General features: G+C 46.4%; 1 protein-coding gene across 9 annotated transcripts in view; it reads right to left on the minus strand.

The window, feature by feature from the left end:
- Positions 1–304: 304 nt before the first annotated feature.
- The window catches only part of Nphp1 (nephronophthisis 1 (juvenile) homolog (human)), a 48182-nt gene continuing 33430 nt past the window's right edge, over positions 305–15056 (minus strand). For 4 of the 9 annotated variants that reach the window (NM_001291013.1, NM_001355429.1, NM_001291012.1 and 1 more), the window contains exons 16-20: positions 13546–13645; positions 7573–7685; positions 5469–5542; positions 2645–2689; positions 305–761 (exon numbers count right to left, since the gene is read on the minus strand). In NM_001291013.1, coding sequence (NP_001277942.1) covers positions 489–761; positions 2645–2689; positions 5469–5542; positions 7573–7685; positions 13546–13645 — 605 coding nt within the window. In that variant the 3' untranslated portion in view covers positions 305–488. The remainder of the gene's footprint in view (positions 762–2644; positions 2690–5468; positions 5543–7572; positions 7686–13545; positions 13646–15056) is intronic. The other 5 variants (XM_030251881.1, XM_011239697.2, XM_011239696.2 and 2 more) reach the window with 2 other exon arrangements.

Below are 15056 nucleotides of genomic sequence, written 5' to 3' on the forward strand. Positions count from 1 at the left end.
CAAATATCATTAGCAACATTCAGCAGTTTATATATCCTGCATATTAGACTGCCTTTGCAGTGCTGGGGTTGGAACCCAGGGCCTTGCACGAACTAGACAAGCACTCTACCACAGAGCCCTGTCCTTGGCATTACATTTGTATCAGTCTTATGACTTGGAAATATCTTTTCCCAGTTAGTGGATTATATTTTCACTTTCTTGAATAATCACTAGTTTAACCTTTGCTAAAAACTGCTTTTATAGACATCTACACCTTCAAGTTGACACTTAATTGATATTTTGAAGAAAAATTTAGATATAACAATGTTCCTTATAAAATTTATTTTATTGTTTTACACTCAATCAAATTATTATTAGTTCTTTGAAAATATTATTTGCACACAAAAGCATATGACTACGTTCTAACCAGTCTGTCTTTGGCTCAGTTGTTTGAGGCAAGTCTTCCTGGAAGCTCCCTGGGTCCAGTGGGAATCGGAGCATGGTCGCCATTAGCCTGAGTTCTTTCTTATTTCACCCAAGAAGTCAAAGGTCTGCTCCGAAAGGTCAAATGGTTTGTGAACTCCATCTGGTGACAGCAGAGCCTTCAGGGAACCCTCGTTCTCCCGGCTCTGCTTGAGGAAGTCAGCAATGGCTTTCCATCTTGCAGCCTCTGTCTCTTCCTCGGCCCACCTAAAGGGGGGCAGCAGTGTCGAGTGCAGAAGAGGGAGCACGCAGTCATGGTAGACCAGGAGGAACTCAGCCTTTAGGAGCTCTTTGTCTCTCTGGGAAAACATCACCACAAAGGAACTATCAATAGCCTGGCATCATTGCTCTCAAAGTACAAAGTCCTGTGAGCTGTCAGCTGAAAGTCACTGAGGAGCAGGGCAAGGCACTGGCAGGGGTTGCATGTGCTCAGTGTTGTAAGAGCCCAGAGCTGGCTGGAGTGAGAGTCATGGTGGAGTTGAGCAATTCTCCCTAAGAACTCTGCAGAGTCTCTGTGAGAGCAAGGGTCTCCTAAGCTCCATGTAGAGTGTCACATCTTCTGTCAAGAAGACTAAAGGGTTGCAGTCTACTGTAGTGACACCATACCCACATACACTACACATACACTACAATATAAAGTGGCTGTGTAGACTTATTTGGATTATTATCTGCCAAGAGATAATTGCCTCAATTTCAGAAAGAAGTGGGGCTGGGCATAGTGCTGCACATCTTTAATTCCAGCACTCAGGAGGCAAGGGCAGGCTGACTGTGAGTTTGAGGTCAATTAAGTCTATATAACAAGATCCAGGCCAGCCAGGACTACATATTAAGAACTTATCTACAAAAAAGAAGAGAAGTGGCAAGCACTCTGGGATCTAGAGAAAGGAGGCCCAAGCAGGGGAGTGAAGGCCCATCGGTCTGAGGGCATCAGACCCTCCCCAGATAATGGGAGGACCCATCTAGCCTAGGGCCAGCAGGCTGGGGTGGGACCTCAGAAGCACTGCAGCTGAGCACAGAGGGCTCCACACACAGCTGGCTGCACACATGGAGAGTGCCCAGGCACAACATATATATGGGACAGCTTCCAGGAGCCTGAGGCCCCGCACCTCACCCACTGTTGTTCTAGAAAGGTCTGAAACCAGCAGACTGGGTAAAGTGCAACGTTACTGGTTATGAGAAAGCTTCAGCTGTAATTCTTGCTCCTGCTCTGAAGTTTAGGCTTTTTCTTTTCTTTTCTTTTCTCTTTTTTTTTTTCTGCTACATTTCTTATAAACAATTAACACTTTCAGGTGTGTCTAAAATATGTCATCTACAAAGTTAACTCTTGAAAACCATGTAAACATTTTTCAAGAGAAAATTTCTAAGAATACTTTCTAAAGTGTTCTAAGTACAGTCCCGATTTTATGTTGGGCCACACCCACAGCTATCCCAGGGCACATGTGGCACATGGGCAGGGGTACACCTCTGAAATAGCAAACATGAGCCCAGTGTGGCCTCTGCCTCCTTTCGGAAATAAATGTTTATAGAAACATTAGAGCACTGGGCTCTCACCTGCCATCTATGCCACTTTTTCTTAATGACAGTAGTTTTCTGTGGGAGAGACAGCGTGCCTTACAAAACCTGTCTGAAATCACTCCCTGGTCCTAAACAGAAAGTGTCCATCAAGTCCTGCATTCTGGAAGTGACATCCCACCTCACTGGTCAAGGCCAGACTTGCCAAGTTAGCTCATGTGTCTGCAGCAGTGTAAACCAGTATAAACCAGATCAGGCACCCACTCAGTGCATCCACCACTCGGGCCAGCTCTCCTCTCCTTTCTTCTTACTTGATATGTGTGTGTGTGTGTGTGTGTGTGTGTGTGTGTGTGTGTGTGTGTGTGTGTGTGTAAGAGAGAGAGAGAGAGCGCTCTCAGGAGCTTTTTTTTAAAGCAAAGTAAACATGCTAGCTAGCTGCAAGACTTCTTCATTAAGTACAACTCAGGGATCTGAAGTGCTTGGTTGTTTAGGAGACTTTAAGAAGCAAGCATGCCGCTTGCTTAGACTGTGCTTAGACTGTGTCTGTGTGAGCACAATGACACAATTTAGCTGAGGAAGGGGTTACATCTAGGGCTGCCTCACTGAAACAGAGGCCTTGTTACAACACATGGGGAATCAGTCTCGAGGTTAGTGTGAAATCCAGTTTTACCTTCTCTGCTCGCTTTAGTGTACTTTCTTTCTCAGACCAGGAACTCTACAAAGAGAACAGAAACACTGTGTTAGTCAGAGCACTCGCAAGTCCTGGCAACACCTTCTGCAGCTTCACCCTGTAGTTAAAGCTATGGGCAGGGTCGGGATAGCTGTATAGCATCTAATGTGAAAGAGGTCACACTGTCGGCGGCATCTACTGCCAGCAACCCAGAACCAGCCTGACAGGGATGGCAGGCACATCTGTGAAGGACACCTCAGAGACATGTGGTTATTATAGCCAACTTACAAAAAGAATGGGTCAAACACCCTGTACCCCATGCCAAGCACACACAATGCCCAGATGCTTAACATAGTCACGAGCTTCCAAGGGGAGACAGCAACAGAAACAGGAAGTCCAGCTAAGTCCCCTATACCAGCGGCTCTGCCCACCACACTGGTGACATGGATGGGACAGACAAGTTGATTTTCAAGTAAACATTTCCACAGGCTTCACAAAAGCTTCTTTAAACAGAGAAGCTAGAGATCAAGGGATCCCACACAGGGATGAACTGAAGAGCTTGGCAGAGCAATTCCCTGGCAGTCTGTAAGGCTGGGTGAATTCCCCAGTCTCCAGGCTGACTGTCCAGGACTGGTTTTGTGTGAATAACTACCTACTGGTACCTGACTCTACAAGTATCTTGAAAGTATCTGGGTAGACAGCCCATGCCCATAGGTGCCTAGGGTCAGATCATGCTGAGACAAGGACCCAGTGCCCCCTGGAGAAAGAATGTGATGGGCTAACCATGAAGCGTTGGTGAGTCCAGGTTGTTTCTGCTTCCAGGTTGTGACATCCCACCCTGTTAACTTGCACCTACCCCCTCTAGGTTGAGAGAACCCTTCAGAGCCACAGCGTTTTACGACAGTCAGGTGTCATCATTATTAAAACACCAACCACAAAGTGAACTTAGCTGAGTAAAGTCCGAACACTCACACACTTCATGTAAATCTTAAAAGACAACATGGCTTAGTGTGAGCATTACTTAGTAACTTAGACTCTCTGTCTGAAACTGCCCACTGCTTGCCAGTCAGCGTGGAGATTACCTGAGCTTTTAGTCCACAGAAAGCAATGGGGTGGAGGGGTGGGAGTAGACAGAGGGACTTGGGGACAAAAAAAACCAAAAAACGAGTGTGGTTCACTACCACCTAACCAAGCCCCACCCCTCTCCTTCTGGAACAAACAGATGCCTGTCTTTCCCAGCTCCCCTCCAGTTAGCAGAAGACGTAACTGGCTCTGGACAATGAAACATGAGCAGAAACGAACAGCCTCTTGAGGTAGAGTGGAAAGCCCAAGGTCAATCCCCTACCTTTTCCTGCAAGGACAAAGGGCAACAGAGAGCGCCATTCATTCCAAGTGGTTCTAGGAGAGAACAGGGCCTGCCTTCACCAGCCTTAGGCCTTGGGTAGCTATGGGAGGGAGTCACACTGGAAGGGAACCAGGAGTGAGAAACAACCCTCCTTTTAAAGACACGCTACCCAAGGCTGCTTCTCAGACCTGCCTACCCTGTGAGGCCTGCCTGCTTTCTTGACCTCTCTCCCTCTTCCAGCTCCCTCCTCCCCCATCTGCCATGATCTTCAGTTTGCTGCTCCTGAGGTTTTCTTTCTTAGGCTCCAAGATAAAAACATGCTTGTTCTGTTGTTTCAGGTCCCTCTGAGATACAGCAGGCAAACACTTTTCAACCAGAAAAGCCCACTGTTCTAAAGGCTGTATCAGGAGATGGGATTATAACTGGACCAGGAATCTCCTTTCTGAGTCCGCCATGCTCTCTAAGAACATTGTCCAAGAACACTGGGCACTTAACTTACTTCGTGCATAAAACAATAAAATTGTCCTCAAGTTTCCTTCTGGGTCTGCTTTAAAATTCTTTTACCTATAAGATGAGAACTCCTGTAAAAGGGAGCCTATGCCTCCCGTCTCATGACTGTGGTTACTCTCGTAGCAAGGAGTTCAGCTGACAGGGTCACAGTCCTGAACATGTGCCGCTGTGTCTCTGCACTGCCAGAAGTGTCATCCTCCAGGGAAACCTCCTGGTCACGACCACTCCCTGCCTTCTTTGCTCTCCACATGCAGCCTCTGATTTCGGCCACCTTTGGCCCCTTCACATATGTCACGCTAAATTGGATCCGATCTGCCTCACAAGGCTTCTGCCAATCCTCCAACCTGTGACAGCATCCCTGTCAGCAGTTAGGCCATGGCCTCACCTTTCCTTAGGTCCCCCTCACCTGAGGATCTTTAATGAGACAGAGTTCTGACTGTCATTTGATGCCATCATTAAACCTTTGAGGTCCCCAGAATGAATTTGGTCACAGCACACACCATGCTATCTACATATAAGCCTGGCATGGTCACAAGGTTTCTCTTTGTTGACCCCAATGTTTCAGGTTAAGATATGTTAAAATGGTGACTTTGGAAATTTAAATTTAGCTGAAGATCAGAGACTTCAAACTGTTCACTTTAATATACAGTTGCTATTTCAGACAACACAGTATACTGAATTAAACTAAAGATGGTATGTATGCCCCAACTCTTCTGAAAGGTTGGCTGATTTATCCAGTGGACTGCTCTGGAGTTTCACTTAGAGTTTCTTGGGCATCTTACATGGAGAAATATAACAAGCAAGAAAGTACAGTGTTCAACTCACAGTCCCCTGCCACTGCAGCAGTGAAGGTTGCCCCTGGGTAACATTCACCATGCTTGGAAGGATGAGGCTGGGTTAGCTAGACAGTGAACAGGGACTGGGAAACACTGCCTGCAGCAGGTTTCCATGGTGGTACGTGCTACCCACCCTGAGAGCATCCATCACGTCGGGCTGCTCCAGGAGCAGAGGGAAGGTGGCCAGCACGGGATGACTGATTAAATCTGAAACACACAACAGGAAGATTCAAACTTCATTCCTATTTTACAGTATTTGATCTCAGTGTTACCTATTCAGGTTAAAATTATTTCACCAATTATTTACTGATAATACTTTTTATACACTTTGGCCTCCAGGAGAGTTCAGAGGCTCGAAGCTGTCCCTTTTAGTATCTCTGTGTCTCTACCACTTATCCTAGAAAGTTCTGAAATGAGATTTCCAATGGGGCTGGCCATACTGGGTCTTCTGTACAAGAGAGTGTGGAAGAATTAGAAGGGTAGCTTGAATTCCTGGTATGAAGCCTTTCTACAAAGATGCCTAAATCCACTCAAGAGTCATGGCAGCACTCTTGGCCTGATTCCCCTCAAAGGCTCTTCCTCTTGATCCCATCACAATGCAATGTACTAATTTCCAAAAAGACACATTCAAACAGTAGCTTTGTTTCTGAAATGCCACATGCAACATATTCTACCACACTGTGCCTCAGTAGAGAACTATCTAGAAGAGCTTCCTTGCTGTTGAGAATAGCCAGTAAATCTGCACTTGAGCCCTGGTGCTGGTGAACATTCCTAGTTATTAACTCCAAGGGCAACTGATGGTGAAAACTTAAGTACCACTCCCCAGCATTACAAATATTTCGTTGAGTGTTTCTGTGTAGCTTTAGACTTTGCTCTCTTACATTACTTGGGTGAAACTCTGGAGGTAGTATCTGTTCTAACCAGGAACACGATTGTCCAGTGTGAGGCCTCACCATGCTATCCTGATCCTCAACTCTGTCCATGCCTGCTGCCCTCAACTTCAATCTCACCTGCATAGAAACATTGTCTTTTCTTGGGTCTCCAGGCACACCAGTTACTCTAATCAGAAAGGAGTCTCTCACACATCTCCCCAAATGTCTAATCTCTTGCTCAGGTTTCATCTTTGATTATCTACACATCAAAGCCTCTCTTCTTACTACACAATAATTCAGGTCTTCTTAATGAATGTTCCCTCCATTTTCTTTATAGTCACTTATTTTTAAACACTAGAGGGCTTCTTCATGTCATTTTACTTTAAGAAGCTTGGTTGCTCCATTTGGTTGGGACAACTAAACCTTTCCCATTCACCATACAATGGCATATCATGTACCCAGCAGGCAGTGGGTATCTGGATACTTATTGATTTCTAGTGTTTGGGTGATAAACAACAGGATTATGATCTTTTACTTTAGAGCCAAGCTCTTATAGCACATGCACTCCCTCTTGGAAAGTTCATTTATGTATGACAGCTAGTGTGTTTTTAAAATTATTTAAAAATATTTTACTTGGAAAAATCTTTTGAACTCAAAACAAATGACAAGGACTGAGGAGCTAGATGAATGGTTAAAGCAGGCACTATGCAAGTTTGAGGACTGAAGTTTGGGTTCCCCAGAAACACGCACAAATGCCTGTCAGTTACAGCAGTTTATCTATGTTCCAGTACAGAAAGGGAATCCTAGAGCTAGCCAGTCAAGCTGTATGGGAGAGGTCTGCGTTCAACTGAGAGGCCCTCCCTCAATGAATTAGGTAAGGAATGAAGGTGCCCAACACTAATGTGGGCTTCCACATGTATGTGCATTTGTGTGCACATGAACTCATACATAAAAATTAATCTAAAGAGAAATTTTAAGAATAAAAATAGTGCATAGAAACTAGTGACGATTTGATTTATTGACTTGTAACTGGCTCATGGGCACACTTCATTATGTAAACAATAGTTATTTGGGGTGACTGGTTTCTTCCTGAAAAGGTGACACACAAGGGTCACAGGTGAAAACAGATAATCTCAAGACCGAAAAAGAAAACTGTTTCCCCGCGGATGGAAAAGAGGAGGCTGAGCGGGGATGAGCGCAGCCTGTGTGAGCTCCCGAAGCTGCCCCTCAGTGGTGTGCCACCCCAATGCTATTCAGTGGTCTCCTTCCACAGGCCACATCTGTAGGCAGGAAATACAGCCTGGCCCAGACCCCATGTCTTCAAGGGTTTGCAGCATTGACACACAGGAAAGACCCCAAACTTACCGGCACTTTGCAGGTTTGTCCTGTCTCTCAGGAGCACATCTCCAAGAATTTGTCGGTAAAATATCAGTAAGTGAGCAGAGCACATACTCCCCACCAGGGTTTCTGGCAGCAGACTAGCCGGAGAAGAAAGGCAGTCATTAAACAGACCCTGCCAACCCAACCTACGGGGGATTTTCCTCTGTGTATTACTTGAATGAACAAGTTTTACTTTACTATTGGGGGGAAAAAAGATTTTACAGTATAAAGGAAATTTACACCACAACTTGGTCACTTTAAACCAGAGATAACTAGCCTCCATTAAACCAGAGATAACTAGTCTCCTCAGATCTATATTTTATGTCTCAGCACTGTATCACACGCTTGTGCTTCCATGCGAGCGCACACCCCCATACTAAAATGTCAAATAGAGGAAAGTCACTAATGCTTTGTTCTGGAAAGTGACTAGTGAGCTACACACCTGAAGAAAAGCATGTGGCTGCCAAGCCTGATGTGGTGGGAGAGGAGGAAATGCCAGTTCAGACTGCTCATGGGCTGGGTGGGACACAGGAGGCGGGACAGACCTGAATCCCGACTTTGCTACTTCCGAGCAGTCAGACTAAGGATTAATTAATCACACCCAGTGTGCTTTTGTTTCCTTATTTGTAGGGTGCCAAGCCTAACACCCGAATTTCAAGTTACTGAAAGGATTAAAATGAAGCAACTGTAGCACTTAATACATGTCTAGTATATAGCAAAGGCTCAAAAAAAAAAAAAGGAATTTAATATTGAAGTTAAGATGGTATCAGTTTTCAATAGATTACTATAACTTTAGGGTGGAATATGTAATCTCCATGGTAAACACACACCTGCACACAAGTGTGCACAAACAAATATTCCTGATGTACAGACTATACACAAATGGAAACAGAAAGGAAACCAAGTATCAGTGGCAAAACAAAACAAAACAAAAGAAATAGGAAGGAAAACAGTGAGTAAGAGAATGAAAACCAAAGCTATAAGACACACAGAAAAAAAAGTAACAAATGCCAAAATGACAGCACTCCCATGGGCAACTACATTAAATATAAGTGGATCAAAACTCCCCAATCAAAATATATAGATTGGAAGAAAGAATTTAAAGAGATAATTTCAACTATATAAGAGTCTTGCTTTAGACTCAGGACAAACATATTTCAAAGGTTACAAAGGTGGCTTCAATTTTTATAATTAATCCCCTATTTTAATATCTTGTCAATTTGAGAAGGGAAAATGATCAGACAGGTAAAAGTCAGGCTTCCGGTGGACTGGAAGAAGAGATGAATGAAGCCATTAGGCTGGTGTACAAGAGCTTCCCGGAATGCAGATGAACATCCCTGACCACTCCCTACCTTTTCTAGGCTGTCTTTCCTAGACATATGCACTATTTGGCTCACTGAGCACATAAAAACCCTGATTTGGTATAAATTCAAGCTAGATTTCATGATTGACTATTGAGGAGCATTTCTGGTGCCCTGATGCCACAGTGCCCTATGAGGTCATGCTGTGACTCCTAAGGGCAGTCTACATCTGGCTGTGGCCTCTGTGGGCAGTGCTCCAAGGTATGCCGAGTACTGCCTCATGCTGAAGATCTCATTTTGCCAGGGGAAGAGGTGGAGCCTTCCTCCCTCCTGTCTGCCCCCTCTTTCTCCTACAGATCTGCCTGCTCCATCTGTCTGGTAGGTGTGGGCACTTCTTCAGGGTGGGTGCTCCTTCAGGATGGGCACTCCTTCAGGGTGGGTGCTCCTTTCCTTCCACTTCCCTACTACATGAGGCAATGGTATTTCACTTTGTTTCTTAGAAATTGCCTAATTTTTTCCAAACCTAAGATGACCAGAAAGTTCTAAGCTACTAAAGGCTGAGCTGAAAAAGTGGGAAAATGCTTCACTCCAATTTCACCTGGGGATCAGAGATCCAGGAGCAGAAGGGTGTAATGAATGGGCCCCAGCAGTAATAGTCTTACTCTATTTTTAACAAATGTAAGTAAAAGAGAGAAAGGGGTGGGAATGTGTCACACAGACAAAGGAAGATCACTGTAGAACTTACACAGACCACTGCTCTAGGCAATGCTTCCCTTCATTCACAACCCAAAGGGCCTAATATTGAGCTCTCTCCCCCCAGGACCTCAGAAGTGTGCCTTTGGTCAAACCGAGTCAAATTAAGTCCCTTTGGGAAATGGCTCTAGGTGTGTGTTGGAGGTGCATGCCTTTAACATCAGCACTCAGGAGGCAAAGGCAGGTGGATCTCTGTGAGTTCAAGGCCAGCCTGGTCTTCATTAGTAAGTTCCAGGGGCAACCAGAGATACATTAGTAGAGAAACCCTGTCTTAGAAAGGAGGGAGAGAGAGAGAGAGAGAGAGAGAGAGAGAGAGAGAGAGAGAGAGAGAGAGAGAGAGAGAGAGAGAGAGAGAGAGAGAGAAGAAGGAGAAGGAGGAGGAAGAAGAGGAGGAGGAGGAGGAGGGGGAGGAGGAGGAGGAGAGAGGAGAGAAAAAGAGGAGAGAGAGGAGAGAGAGAGAAAGAGGAAAGAGGAAAGAGAGAGAGGAGAGAGAGAGAGAGAGAGAGAGAGAGAGAGAGAGAGAGAGAGAGAGAGAGAGAGAGAGAATGAATATGGGGCAAGTGTTGGTGGAGCTAAACAGGGAGCTACCATCACATCACATAACAGGCTCACCACAAACTGAGGCTGTGGGTCTAGGGGCAGGGCCCTTGCTTGTGCAAAGAAACTGGTAAAAGACCTGGGTCTGCACTTTGCACTTTCACGTCTTCTGATATACAGAGGATCCCTAGGATTTGCAAAAGTACTGGATGGGTGAGGCGCCCCAGCAAGCTGGGTGAAAATAAGCACAGGACAGTTCAAACCGGGCTTCTCGCCTGCAACCAGGCCTCCACTGTGTGTGAGCTTTGGCATAACAGAAAGAGCTCCACAGAGTATCATCTCTCACCGTCTAGCAGAAGAGAACCATACTGAAACACAGGGGAAGGTAAAGCAGGGGCAGTGGGGCTAGGCATGGAATATACCTTTAAAGGGGAGGAGAATGATGTGGGGGTGTCGTTCCCCTCCTGCTCTCACCCATGGAGGGTGGCTTGTCAGGGACGTGAGGATGTTGAATAGGCCAGCCCTGCCTGTCTTCCCTTCCCTGGTATGGAAGCTCAGAGAATTCTGTGGAAAGCTCACGTGCTGGTGCCCAGTCTCTCAGGTCTCACAGTCCATAATCCTTTGGCCCTAGAAAGTCCATGGCCTGGTTTCTCTGAGCGTCATCCTGTTTTTGGATCACACCAACACTGTGCTCAAAGCAGAATGGCCATTTCAAGATACAGCTTTAATCTGTGGGTCTGTGATGTTTTGAATATGCTTGGTCCAGGAAGTGGCACTCTTAGGAGATTCGGCCTTGTTAAAGTAGGTATGGCCTTTTGGAGGAAGTGTGTCACTGTGGGAGTGGGCTTTGAGACCCTCTTCCTAGCTGCCTGGAAGAAAGTCATCTCCTGTTTGCCTTTGGAAGATGTAGAACTATCAGCTTCTCTAGTACCATGCCTGCCTGCACACTGCCATGCTTCCTGCCATGATAATAGACTGAACCTTAGAACCTGTAAGCCAGCCCCAGCGAAATGTTTGCCCTTATAAGAGTTGCCTTGGTGATGGTGTCTCCTTATAGCAATGGAAACCCTAACTAAGCCAGGGTCTAAAAGAAAAGGACCATAGCAGACAGGCAGGAGGGGCTGGGGACAGTGAGAGTGAAGTCCCAGAGAAACACAAGAGGACACAAGCAGGAAGATCTCTACTTGGAAATCATGACCCACACCTATTTCTGTGCCTCCTGTGAGCTGCATGTAACATATACCTTGGTGGTCCCTGAAGTAAGGGGGACAGGGACTAAGGACTTTTGCCATGACCCTACAATACAAGGCAGTGTTCCTAGTTTCAGACAGATGGCCAGTTTGATATTGAGGCAGTGGAGAATATCTGAGCAGCAGTATTTGAGCCAAGAAAGCAGCATTAAGAGCTGTTCCTGACAGCTGCTTGGGAGCCCTGCAGGCCTGGCCACAGGTGAGCGGCGGGGCACAGCAACAAGAGAACGAGGACAGGACCCAGCTTTCTCTTACAAAGCCTGCCTCTGTGAGGCTCCTGTTCCCCACTCCGTGAAAAGGACAATTTTTCAAGGGAAGATTGGCCAAAAGAGGAAGGGTAGATTAAATGTTTTATGAATATCTAGAGACAAAAAAAAAACAGCCAAGCGTAAATAGTGTCCATGAACACATTATTAATGGCTGCTGACAGACTGAACTGTAAAACATACCCCACACTTCAGCATAACCTGGACTGAAAACAGCCATGCTCCGAGGGCAGACCAAGCCTCTTTCACTTCCCTACTTCATTAAAAAATGTAAATTATATTATTCACTTGTGTGTGGGGGCAGGGGGAGTTGGTTCTCTCCTTTGACCACATGGACCCTGGGGATCAAACTCAGACGGTCAGGCATAGCGGCAAGCACCTTTATCTGCTGAGCCAGCTCGCCGGCAGCTCTTCCCCACCACCTGATGACTTGTGAGCCAGGTCCTGGCGGGACAGGGCTCTGCAGCAGGCTCTGCCCTGTATGTCTTCCTCCCTTACCCCGATTCCCTGTGTGCCCCATGATCATATCCCACAACCCTCAAGGCCTATTTAAAGACAATGTCCGATTTTACCAGACATGATCATTTGAGCAAATTCTGGAATCACATTTACATTTGTCTATGCATAAAATCACTCTGCCAGCACATACCCAGAGCAGCCTAGGTTTGTGTGTGTGTGTCACACATAGATATGGGCTAAGTGGTTTCACAGGCTTCCTTTCATTAAACCCTATTCAGCTTTATAGGGTGGATGCTGTTAAAGTTTGAAATCCTGAGAGAGGTGCTTCAGTGACTACAGGGCACTGAGTGAGGCGCTGGTAGATCTGAGATGTCACACATGTAGATTCAATCTTCCTGAGGAAATTCCAGTTAAAATAATGGGAGGTAAACATCCCTCAAATTTAGAATGGTCCACCCCCCTTCCCCAAGGCACTTTTGGTGCTGTCAAGAATGTAGAGTAACTGACACGTTCCTGCTTTGCTAGTGACGAGGCAAATGGTGCAGTCAATGGACCACAGTCTGGAGCTTCTTATCAAGTTAACGCAATGCTCTATAAGCTAGCAATTCCATTCCCCACATTTTTACCCATAAGAAATGCAGACATATGCATTATATGCAAATATCCGGAGCAGCTTTACTCCTGTCTGACCAGATCTAGAAACATCAAGCAAGGCATGGACAAGCCAACAATGCCTATCCATCAAGTATAGCACCATCTAAAACAAAAAGGACCAAGTTACTAACAAGCCCGCAGCATGGACGGGCCTCTAGTGCAGCTCCAAGTCTACCCAGCACCATCCATAAGGGTTTGGAAAATGTAGAAGTATTGAGAGAGAATGAGGTGTTCTCCATCTTGCCTGCAGGAACTGTTACATCCATCATCATGAACATTTGTCAAGACTGAGAACTGCTTGATAAAAAGGGAATTTTACTACACATGAAGTAGAGCTTCCTCAACCCGACACAGAAAAGAAGACCACCCCTGAGCATCGGTCTATACACTGGTAAGCCTCGCCTATTCAAGAGCATCTAAATTATCTAATGTGACATCCATTACCTAAAAATATAGGTGTATATATGTGTGTCATGTAGAGGCTAGAAGATGGTATTGGATCCCCTGGAGATGATTTACGGATGGCTGTAAGCTGCCTGACGTGGGTCCTCTGGAAGAGCAGCCAGGGCTGAAGACCCCTGGGCCAGGCCTCCCGGCTTTACAGCCACCATGTGAGCTAACTGGGGAGGAGTAAATCTGAGCTTTATCACTGCTGCGCTGCTCAGAGGCAAGAAGTTCAGCAAGCATCCCTTTCCCACTTGCCCCTGCCTCTCCCAAAAGCCCAGGCCAGCTACTCACCTGAGCATGGCCCTGGACCTCCTGTTCAGAGACCGAAGTTTCACCAGAAGTTGAGGCTGCCTGCGCACACTTATCATCTGACGGAAAACACTGCCCTGTGCTACAAAAACATCAGGAATATGGAGCCAGAGTTTAAGTGCTTGGGACGGCGTTCATTCAAACACACATTCAATGAGAATCTACAGCCAGTGGAGCTGGACTGCATGAAAGGCAGTGGTCACCTGCCCAGCTTCTATGAGCCTGTCTTGACATGAATATGAATGCGTCTCCAGAAAGTGCCTCACAAGCCACTGTGACAGATGCTCTGCAGTATGAAGGGAGCTGATAAAACATGCCTGGCTCCAGATGGAACCAACAGATTCTTAGACTCCATGTCTGTTCTCCAAAGCCAAACTCCACTGTCCCTCTGGGGCACTGTCACTGTTGGGGCACTGTTGCTGTGGGGCACTGTGGAGCACTGTCACTGTGGGACATATGACTGTGGGGCACTATGGGGGCACTGTCACTGTGGGGCACTGTCACTGTGGGGCACTGTCGCTGTGGGGCACTATGACTGTGGGGCACTGTCACTGTGGGGCACTGTCACTGTGGGGCACTGTCACTGTGGGGCACTGTCACTGTGGAGCACTGTCACTGTGGAGCACTGTCTGTCACTGTGGAGCACTGTCACTGTGGGCACTGTGGGGCACTGTGGGGTGGATCTGGAGCATCGTGCCTTGCCCTGGATAGTGGAGGAGAGCTGCATGTCTGCTGACTCAGTCTATGAGGAAGGGCCATATATCTGTGCTACTGCCCAGGTCACTGCTTCTCCAGGGCACGGCTGGGTGGATGGTATTAAGGAACTCTGGGTTTTTTTTTGGGGGGGGGGGGCAGAGAGAAAACAACTTGGCATGCATTCAAAAATCTACATCCTTTGAATTAGCTTATTCTATCCATTCTCTATCTGTCAAGTATTTTGCTGGCAGTTTTTATGACAAGCTAGAGTCATCTGAGAGATAGGAACCTCAGCTGAGAAAATACTTCCACAAGATCAGGCTGCAGGCAAGCCTGAATGGCATTTTCTTAATTAGCGATTGATGTGGAAGGGGCCCAAGGCCATTGCGAGTGGTGCCAATCCTGAGCTGGGGGTCCTGGGTTTTAAAAGAAAGCAGGGTGAGCAAGCCACGAGGAACAGGCCAGTAGGCAACACTCCATGACTCCTGCCCTGTCTGAATTCCTGCCCTGACTTCCTTCCATGATGGAAGACTATGTGGAAGTGTACATCAAATAAACCCTTCCCGCCCCAAGTTTTCATGTTTCACTACAGCAATAGAACCCCCACTAAGCCAGGCATCAACACAGTGTCCAACAAAAAGGAGCTGAGGCGGGGTCCCCATTCTTCACAATTCTAGAGTCTCAGAGGTGTCAATAAAAATAATCACTTAGTGGCTCAGCGTTCGCACTGATGGCACGTGAAGGATTTGGCTCCAAGGGAAAGTGTATTTTGTTAGGATGCAGCTGTGCTCTCCGCT

This window comes from Mus musculus, chromosome 2 (assembly GCF_000001635.26).
Source record: "Mus musculus strain C57BL/6J chromosome 2, GRCm38.p6 C57BL/6J".
In the NCBI taxonomy this organism is placed as follows: Eukaryota; Metazoa; Chordata; class Mammalia; order Rodentia; family Muridae; genus Mus; species Mus musculus.